The sequence below is a fragment of the Octopus bimaculoides genome, chromosome 25, assembly GCF_001194135.2.
Source record: "Octopus bimaculoides isolate UCB-OBI-ISO-001 chromosome 25, ASM119413v2, whole genome shotgun sequence".
NCBI classification, from domain to species: domain Eukaryota; kingdom Metazoa; phylum Mollusca; class Cephalopoda; order Octopoda; family Octopodidae; genus Octopus; species Octopus bimaculoides.
The window spans coordinates 14911799-14922799 of NC_069005.1; the positions used below are offsets into that span (position 1 = coordinate 14911799).

Sequence of the window (11001 nt, forward strand, 5' to 3'; positions counted from 1 at the left end):
TGTGTGTATATATATATATATATATATATATATATATATATGTGTGTGTGTATATATATATATATATATATATATATATATGCATACTTGGGAAAGGATGCGTGGCGTTCGATCATATAATAATATAAATAATATATAAATATATGCATATATCCATACATATATGCATATACCTACATCTATATGTATATATACATGCATACATGGGTACAGGACATCAAAAAAACGTTAAACACAATGAGAAATGAAAACAGAAAACAAACATTTTTCGAGCAATGAAAAAAACAGAGAAACGAGACATGCAACATAAAGAGTATGACCCTTCGTCAGTTGTCCCTGTTCCATCTACTCCGCGTTTCGAAGGCAAGTACAATACACGACTTCGTTGGAACAGTCCTCCCCGCAAAGCCAATTAAATAAAATTTGGAATTTTTTGCGGAGGGTGAAAGTGTTAACAAGAACAGGACAGTGAAAACAAGACAGTAAAAACAAGACAGTAAGAAGAAACAGTGAGGGCTGTTAAGCCAAGACGATAGAAAAATTAAATTATTATGAACACTTAAGATAGACGTGCATGAGAGAAGAGACAGAAAAAATACGTCTTTTCTATAAGAAGGCAGTGAGCAGAAAGAGAGATCCCCTTTCGTCACATGTCAGCGACGAGAGGGTCAAGGAGGAAGAGTGAGAGAGAGAGAAGAATAGGGAAAGGGTGGGAGAGAAAAACAGAAAGGATGAAGAACAAGACAGGGAGAGAGATAGACAAGAAAGTGATAGTAATAGTAGTAGAGCGCGCATTCTAATTATTAAGATAAAACTTACGTGGGAAAGGATGCGTGGCGTTCGATCATATAATAATATATAAATATATCCATATATCCATACATATATGTACATACCTACATCTATATGTATACACACATGCATATATGGGTACAGGACATCAAAAAAACGTTAAACACAATGAGAAACGAAAACATAAAATGAACTTTTTTTGAACAACGAAAAAAACAAACAGAGAAACGAGACGTGCCACATAAAGAGTATAACCCTTCGTCAGTTGTCCCTGTTCCATCTACTCCGCGTTTCGAAGGCAAGGACAATACGCGACTTCGTTGGAACAGTCCTTCCCGCAAAGCAAATTAAATAAAATTTGGAAATTTCTGTTTGTTTTTTTCGTTGTTCGAAAAAAGTTCGTTTTCTGTTTTCATTTCTCATTGTGTTTAACATTTTTTTGATGTCCTGTACCCATATATGCATGTATGTATACATATAGATGTAGGTATGTACATATATGTATGGCTATATGCATATGTTTATATATTATTTATATTATTATATATACATATGTATATATGCATATATATATATGTATATACATGTAAGAGAATGCAAACAAGTCCTTGAAAGCTACAAATCTAAGTTGCTGAAATGTGTGGTCTTCAGGTGGTGCTCACTTACTTATTGTTTTCATTCGCACACTGCCTCCTTCAATTTGAACCCCAAGGTCCAGTTCTTTAAAATCAACAGACGAGGTAGGGACCATATTCCTTGGTGACAAAATGGGGGTGCATACCTCTCGCCATTTCGTCCTCTCGAGTCGCGGCCTGTCTCGTTCAGAGCCAAGACTTGACGATCGCTGAACTGGTTGGATCTTTGTTTCACTAGGAGGCATGCCAAGAGTGGTTAAATCATGGCAGCTTGATCTGAAAGAGAGAAAGAGAGTGAAAATGAGAGAGAGAGAAATAGGAAACCAAAATGTTTTCTAATCTTTAATCCTTTACTTTAATCTTTAATCCTTTACTTTAACCTTTAATCCTTTACTTTAACCTTTTATCATTCAGATTGTTCTGTCAAACGCAATGCTTATTCATTCACATTATTTTCACTTAATCATGCATTATCTCAAAGCTTCAAGATTACCACAATGTGATCTTATATAGAATAGCATTGTAGCATAGGTGTGAGAAGCCAGATCTGGTCAGTGTAGACATAATACTTTGGCTGGATAAGGCCAGTTTAAATGCTAAAGGGTTAAACTGTCCATATCTGGCCAAGACATTCAACCTGGCCTCTCACACCTACCCTACAATATCATTCTAAAAATATACAATCACATCATCGAAATCTTGAAGCTATAAGATAAGACGTGATTAATTCAAAATAATGTGAATAAATAAGCATTGCTTTTGACAAAGTAATGTGAATGTGAGATGGCTGATGGTTTGTGGAGTCACCTTTAAAAATTTCATCTGTGTGTTATATGTCAATGGTAAGACAACCCAGCTTATCTATTCCTCCTCAGGTCATACCTGGAAATTGCAGGTCCATTTAAAAAATCATATAACCTTCAATGAACTGGCAAAAAAAGACTTTTTAGCCAATGTAATGTGGTGCTAGTACTGTGATATGAACCCTCAATCTCTCAGCCAGTAATCTAGTGTACTATCAACTCTTACAGCCAACCTGAAGTAAATTAATGTTCCTTTGGAAGTTAACAGACTTGGTTTTGAGAAACCACTAAAGCAGTCTCTAAGATGAAAAACTGAATTAACTAAACTAGGGTTTCATCCCAGAAGAACCAACCGTGCAAGTTAATATTTACAGACTTGTGATGACAAAATTATTTTACTGCCTGTTTCATCATTTTTGAAAGTAATTAAAACAAAAGCTGTGCATTTCAACAGCAATACAACAACAGGAAAGGTAAGAAGGGAAAGAAACATATCTCACACTGCATGTAAGGTAGCCTTGACACATACAGCTAGCAAGAATATCTATTATCTATAAGTAACAGATAGGTGAACTGAGTTACAGAGAATGAACTCTTTCATTACAATGTCTAACAGAATACACTATCCATGTACTTTATAATTAATCACTTAAATAATCAACAGTTTAGAAGGATTTAGTGAAACATTAATAATGCAGCCTGAGTACTGTATAGAACAAATTCATTACTATTATATTAGAACCTAACAAAAGGTTCTCACATAAAATTAAGACAAGGGGTCCTAATTTAAATATAAAAACTTTAAAATTAGAGTGTTTGTGTCATAAAACTGGGGGCAGCCACATGCGGGTTGGTATCAAAAGGGATATAGACCCCAGAGCTGTTTTAACAATTAAAATGCCTCCAAGCAAAGCAAAGCACAGAGGCCCTCTATATACCCAGTAATAGCATAAACAGATTAGCATTAGGGTCCTTAAGGATGTGTGACCTCTGGGCAGCTGCTTAGTGTGTTCATGTCTTAAGATAGGATTGAGAGATCCTTCAGAAAAACCCAAAGAATCACTTGCTTTGGATTTCAACTCAAGACTTATGGGCTACTGGTATGGTGTTATACTTTACTCCATCTCAGCTATTCATCTTTGAAAGAACAGCAAACAGAAAACAAGTGAAGAAGATAACATATAATAAAAGTACAAAAGAGAGAGAGAGAGAGAGTGGTGAGTGTGTACCTGTGTTTCTGTTCTAGCTCCTGAGTAGTTCTACGGACAGTGCCAACAGGAAAGTCAATATCCTCCATTTTGTACACCGCAGGAAAGCAACCTTCTTTATCAGCAGTTAGGTTTTCTTTGATACTCAAACTATTGAAGAATTCTTTCCCAAGAACATCATCACAAACACTTTGGGGCCGTTCGACAACTCTATGGAGTGCTCTGATGTCGAATTCATTCTCTCTTCCCATGGTAACTGCTTCATTTTCCTTGTTGACAGGAAATGTTGAAATTGTATGGGAAGATTTCAGAACGAGAGGAAACCTTGACATCCAGATTGTTTGTGAAGAATTAAAATCACTTTCCGAAGACTGACAAGCTTCACTTGCTGTAAGAGGAGATGAAACAGTAGCAGTGGGCAAAGAGTTCACGGCATCAGCAGCAAATGGAATGTCTTCATCAACAGGCTCAGTTTCACTTGGTGTTTTAGTATTGCTTTTGATACGCTCTTCCAAATTCCTCCATTGCTGACGTACAGTCCCTGGATTCCAGGGAATAGACTCTTTTACATATGGTTCAGGGACCTCTGAAGATTGGTCGGCAGTATCTGCTTTTGCTATTTGTTGCAGAGGGGCACCCTTAATGTCACTGGCCATCATCTTCAAACCTTTAGCAGACCCTCTCATACTGGATGAATTGCTATTGTTTTCACAATGGGAAGTCCTCTCGACATTGAGAGACCCAGAAACGTTGATATTAACACTTGTGCGATTTAAAGGAAGATTCTGATTCAGAATTGTTTGTGTGTTGCTAATGTCTGCCTGTATTAAGCCCTTAATATCATTCTCTAATGTCGGATCTTTATCATCAGGGTCTGTAGAGGACTCCCCAATGGAAAACGGCTGTGAACTTATCCAGCTGTTGTCTGCTTTAAACTTAGGTATCTGAAGATTTGCACAGTCGTAAGTGTTTGCTCTCACACGTACTACTTCACTCTCATTGTTGTCACTTCTATCATCGACACTGTCAGAAGTAAAACCATCAGAATCTCGTCGTGGTCGTATAGGCAAGAAATAATCATCCCTGTAGAAACCAGGAACATCCATATACTCTGAATTATCAAAATTCCGTTGCATATAGTCTAAGTCTGCAAAATGGAAAGGTCAAAATTATTAGTTTGTCATAGAAAGAAGAGTTAAACTGACAAATTGTGACTTTCATGCAGTTTCATTACAAACCTTTTTATTAACCAAGAAATTATAAAATAATCGGAACCTGATGCAGCTCCCCAGCTTACCAGTTTTGAATCAAACCATCCAACCCATATTAGATGATGATGATGACGACTATACTGGCACTCTGTCAGTTATGATGACAGAGTGTTCCAGTAGATCCAATCAGTGGAACAATCTGCTCATGAAAGTAATGTGCAAGTGGCTGAGCACTCCACAGACATGTACCTTTAATGTAGTTCTCATGGAGATTCAGCATGACATAGAATATGACAAGGCTGGCCCTTTGAATTCCAGGAGCTACTCATTTTTGCTAGCTGAGTGAACTGGAGCAACATAAAATAACAGACCAAAAGGGATCTCACCATTGTCAAAATGGCTGCTGGCAGCACCATTCCGAGTGTCACCTTCTTCACTTTTAGACTTGGTGTTAAACATATGACGCTTTTGACTGAAATGAAAAAGAAAAAAAACACAGAAAAAAAAAAGGTTAGCTTACAATCTTGTAACAACATCTTTAAACAGATAACAGTTAAGTAATAATAACATCATCAAGTATAACAATGAGCTTGAACTAACTTCAGCCACTTAACAACAAAGGGAACATGCTTGAAGTGCTTTTATTTAGCAGGAGATAAATCACAGCTGGTGAGACTACCAAAAGCCCATATGAGAGGTTCTCATAGTAACAATCACAATATTTTGTGTTCTAACGCATTTTAATGCAACAGTTTTTAAGTGATGATGAATATTACCTTTTGGTACCAATACTGCTTCTGTCATGAATAATTATTTTGTGGAAAACAAAATCTATTCAATAATTGTAGTGCTTCAATGAACTTTAATAATGAGAATTTGAACAGTGTTTTTGCTGCTGCCACCATCATCATTTTTATGTTTGCTTTTTCCATGTTGGTATGGGTTGGATGAGGCTTAATGAAGCAGTATTCCACAGCAAGATACTCTTCTCGTCACTGACCCTTATTTGTGTCTCAAGTAATATAACTTTGATCCCACTGGTCTTCACATGAAGCCAATGAAATTGCCAAGCTACAAAACGTATTTTTCACAAGAGGGAGGGAGGTAGAGGGGGAGAGGGGAAGGAGGAGGGGAGAGAGAAACATTAAAACATCTAATGTCAAACAAATCAGCATTGAACCAGCGATGCCAAACAAGCAGTGCCAGAATGGCTGTGGCAAAATGTCACACAACCCGGAAAGATAGAAACCAGAAGCTCTGACTTACCTTGCAGTGAGAATTCCATGATATTCCTTTAACTGAGTTATAAAAGCCTTGTTTGGTTTGATAACTCCTCTCTTTTCTTTCACAAAATCAAAGGCTTCCTTAAATGTACAGCAATCTTCTTTCATTTTGAAAGCAATGACCTGTTGTGAGAAACGGAACCTTGTATGCAATTGAGAGACTAACAGCAAAAAGGCTGCAGCTGGTCGGTGTCTGACATTAGAGGAGAGACCAGCACCAGCACATCTGCATCTGTAAAATACACTGAATCAGTGAGCTGGCAGAACTGTTAGCATGCTGGGCTTTGCCTTTCATCCTTTCAGGGTCGATAAAATAAATACTAGTTGAGTACTGGGGGGGTCAATGTAATTGACTTGCCCCTTCCTCAAAAATTGCTGGCTTTGTGCCAAAACTTGAAATCAATATTTCTAATAATAATATTGATGGAGAACTGAGTGAAATGTTTATAGCTTGAACCATTCCACACAAAGTTGCAGTTATTGATTCACAATGAACAACTTCCCAGGAGAAGTATGATATAATTAAAAAGTGTTTCTTTAATTACCAGCTCAAAATATTAGTTTCAGATTTTGGCACAAGGACAGCAATTTCAGGGAGTAGGGGAAAGTCAATTACATCGACCCCCACAGTACTCAACTGGTACTTATTTCATTGATGAAGGGCAAAGTTGACTTCAGCAGAACCTGAACTTGGAAGGTAAAGATGGACAAAGTGCCAAGAAGCATTCTGTCCAGTTTGCCACCTTAGTAACGAAAATAGGTTTAGCACAGTCACTGCAGCAAGATTGAACACCGACACCGGATGTTCAATGCTGCTGTCTCCCTATGTTTATACCGACAAGATCATCCAGACACCAACACCAGCTCAAAACATTACCATGAATGTTTGCCTGCAGAAGAATGAACTCTGCGGGATTGATTCATGCCAGATACATCTTAGAGTGTTACCCTTATATGGCAAGGTATTAAAGGACTCTTCTGAGTAATTGCATGGGTCTGTAGTTACGAAACTTGTTTTTCTCAATCACATGGTGCCACTGCATGGCACGTCAGATAAGTGTCTTTGACAAAGTGTCTTTGACAAAGTGTCTTCGATAAAGCCTTGTGAGCGGAACTGGTGACTTGTGTCTGAAACTGAAAAAAGTTCATCGTGTGTGTGTGCATGCACGCATGAGTGGGCATGTGTGTGCGTGTCATCTTGTCATTGTGTGATAGTTGTATATGAGAGTCACCATCATACAAGTCTTTCATTGCCAATCTTCTGATGACAGGAAAATATTACCTTGCTTGGAAACAGGTGACCCATGAAAAAACAATGATGATGATGATGATGGCATCAGAATTAGTCTCCACATGTCCACAGATGTTAACCAAATTCTTGTAGTTAAATTTTCTTTGTTATTGCACAAGAAAGTGCTGCATAGTTAAGATTATAATTTAAAATTTTATCAGAGACTGTTGTGCTGTTCTTCAGAGAAACAACTTTAATCTGCTGCTGGTTAAACAAGATCTTTTGAGTGGATTTGGCAGGCAGAAACTGAAAGAAGCCTGCTGCATGCACCATATATGCATGTATAAATGAATGTGTATATACACATGTATATGTGTTTACATTTGCATTTCCAAAGACATGTGAAATAAAAGATTTCTTTCCCGTAAAGCAGATAATGGTTAAGAATAGGAAGGGCACCAGGTTGTAAAATGATGCCCTGATAAATATTCATGTAACTCATGCTAACATGGAAAAACGGATGTTAAAATATTTAAATCCCCACTTCATAATTGAGTGGTTAGCAATATGAAAGTAAAAAACATATGTTGTCACAATATCTTGTACTTCAATAAATGACATCTCTATATTACCATCTACACTGTAAGATGTCCTAGAATTTAAGGCAATTACTCCTAACAGCAAGAGCAGCTCTGCAAAAACTTCTGCAGCAGCTCAGCCAATGTTTTCCAGCTAAGAGAATTGTACAAGTGGTTGTGTAAGTGTGACTGTGTGGTAAGAAGCTTGCTTCCCAACCACATGGTTCCAGGTTCAAGTCCCACTGCATGGCACCATGGGCAAGTGTCTTCTACTATAGCCTTGGACTGACCAAAGCCTTGAGTGGATCTGGGAGACGGAAACTGAAAGAAGCCCATTATATACATGTGTGTGTGTGTGTCTTTGTGTCTGTGTTTGTCCCCCCCAATAATGCTTGACAACCAGTGTTGGTGTGTTTACACTTCCATAACTTAGCAGTTCGGCAAGAGTCTGACAGGAAAAGTACCAGGCTTAAAAAAAAAACAAAAAAAAAACAAGTACTGAGGTCAATTTATTTGACTAAAAATTCTTGCAGGCAATGCTCCAGCAAGGCCACAGTCTAATGAACTGAAACAAGTAAAAGGTGTTTGTTGAAAGACTTTTACTTACAGTTGAAGCAGATCGGCTGATGCCCATCTTGCAGTGAACAAGAACTTTACCATTGTCTTCCCTGGAAAAAAGTAAAAAAAACGTGTATATAATAATCCTTTCTACAAGCCTGAAATTTAGGGGGAAGGGGACTAGTCAATCATATTGAACCCAGTATTTCATTGATACTTAATTTATTGACCCCAAAAGGATGAAAGGCAAAGTCAACCATGACGGAATTTGAACTCAGAACATAGCAGCAGGTGAAATACCACTAAGCATTTCGTCCAGTGTGCTAATGATTCTGCCAGTTCACTGCCTTAAGCGTAAATGTAATAATAATGATTCCTCACACAGACACATATCTGCAAATACAGAAAGCAATGAGTTACACTTAAATATAAACCAAACTGTGGAATTTATTTTATCACACTGAGATATTAGTTTCAAATTTCTGCCAGCTCGCTGCCTTGAAACAAATATTGGTTTCAAATTTTGGTACAAGGCGAGCAATTTTAGGGAAGGGTAAATCGATTTAATTCATCCCAGTGTTCAACTGGTACTTATTTCATTCAGATTGAAAGGATGAAAGGTAAAGTCAACCTTGGTGGAATTTGAACTCAGATCCTAAAGACAGACAAAATGCTGCTAAGCATTTCGTCAAGCATGCTAACAATTCTGCCAGCTCGCTGCCTTAATAATAATAATAATAATAATAATAAGGAAGAAAGGGTTGTGACAAAAAATAAATTAACAAAGAAATAAACTTACTTTGTTTTCCTGATGAATTCATGCGTTCGCTTCCAGTGTTTCATGAGGTCTGTGAATTCATTATCAAACTCCCGCACATTCATATAAATAAATTTCTCAGGGAAGAAATTGTCTATTTCTCGAGAGATGTTGAGAATACTTGTAACACTGAAAAGAGACAAACAAACACGAAAATATATTTTTAAAAATGAAAATAAATTTTTGTCAAGTGATGGTGTTAAACAATTAGATTGCTTGTCACCCTAAACATGCTTTGATTTAACAAAGAGGAGGTTTCTAACTTTGAAAGGTTGAATAAAAACAGGAAAATTTGAATTGAATAGTTCTTTGAAACTTAATTTAGTACAAAGAAAAAAAAAAAGGAAAAAAAAAGATGATGATGGTCATTGTCATCATGAAACAACACCAATATATCACAAGCTGAGGGCTCTCTTCTATGTGGTTGCTCGATCTGCTAGAAATAATTACCAAACATTGTCCTCTCTAGCTCAGCAGATGTTTACCGGCAACAATTTAAGCGGAACATTAACAACATTAAGTTCACTGACCTTGGAGGATTTGCTGAGGTCATGAGCACTTCCTTTCCTCCAGATTCAGTAAGTTAAATAAAAAAAATAACAGCACAGGCATGGCTATGTGGTTGAGAAGCTTACTTCCCATGCATGTCGGCATGGGTTCAGTCCCACTGCGTGGTATCTCAGGCAAGGGTCTTCTATTATAGCCTTGGACCAACAAAAACCCTTGTGAGTGGATTTGGTAGATGGAAACTAGAAGAAGCCTGTTGCATGTATGCATCCATGTGAGTGTACCCATGTGTCAACATCATCATCATTTAACATCTACTGCTGGCATGGGTTGGATGGTTTGACATGGAGCTGGTTAGCAGGGAGCTGTCCTGACTCCAACTGTCTGTTGAGGCATGGTTTCTATGACTGGATGCCTTTCCTAATGCCAACCCCCTAACAGAGTGTGCAGAGTGCTTTTTATGTGCACAAATGTGTTTATACAGCATTGGCATGGGTGCTTTTTAAGTGGCACCAGTACCTGACAGGACAGGTCTGTATGTGTGGAAGACAGCAATTTTACCTGGCTTGGCCCATCTTACCAAGTACAGCAAATTGCCACATCTCCCAGTCTCTTGTCATTTGATGATTGTAATTGAGCATCACCCTCATACATACGGGGCTGTTCATTTCCAGTCTTCCCAGAGAAACATGTCTGGTTATGGGGAAATAATATCTTGCTTGGAAACAAGGGTTACAGACAGGAAAGGCAACTATAGAAAATCTGCCTCAACCAATTTCATCTAAATGAAGCAAGCATGGAAAAGTGGATGTTAAATGATGATGACGATTAATAAGTGTTGGCAAATCACTAAAATAACAAGGAATCAGCTGCATAAAAAAAATTGAGAAAAGAAAAAAAAACCCTAAAACTTACCCATTTTCCTCTAATTCCTCATAGTTGGATGCATTCCACTCAGAGCCAAGGTAAAGATATGGGAATATTTCTGTTGGGGCATCCATCTGACGGAGTATGCGTATTGTTTCTGCATCGATAAAACTTTTGTAGTCTTTTAATGATCTATTGAATGACTCTTCCAGCATATTACGGAGCTAAAACAAACAAGTTAATTATTTAATAATAAATAACGCCGTGTAAAAGAAAAAAAATTTCTTGAATTTTTTTTTGTCTTTGGTCAGTAAATGTTATTTCCTATTTGCTTCTATCTAGAAATCAAAGAAAATGACTACAACCCTCTTCAAACTTTGCTTTTCTGAACTGGACATCGATGTTTTGAAGCTGACCTATTTTCCATTACATTTCAGACAGATTCAGCATTGAGTTGCTGAAGCAGAAATATTGTTATAACAAATATTCTGCTCAATACCACAGATCTGCC

General features: G+C 37.4%; 1 protein-coding gene across 2 annotated transcripts in view; it reads right to left on the minus strand.

Moving 5' to 3' along the window:
• Positions 1–11001, minus strand: part of LOC106871258 (serine-rich adhesin for platelets) — a 179279-nt gene that overhangs the window by 8904 nt on the left and 159374 nt on the right. For both annotated transcript variants that reach the window (XM_052976698.1, XM_052976699.1), the window contains 7 exons: positions 10539–10714; positions 9099–9245; positions 8349–8409; positions 5916–6055; positions 5036–5121; positions 3460–4585; positions 1459–1703 (listed from right to left, as the gene is read on the minus strand). In XM_052976698.1, coding sequence (XP_052832658.1) covers positions 1459–1703; positions 3460–4585; positions 5036–5121; positions 5916–6055; positions 8349–8409; positions 9099–9245; positions 10539–10714 — 1981 coding nt within the window. The remainder of the gene's footprint in view (positions 1–1458; positions 1704–3459; positions 4586–5035; positions 5122–5915; positions 6056–8348; positions 8410–9098; positions 9246–10538; positions 10715–11001) is intronic.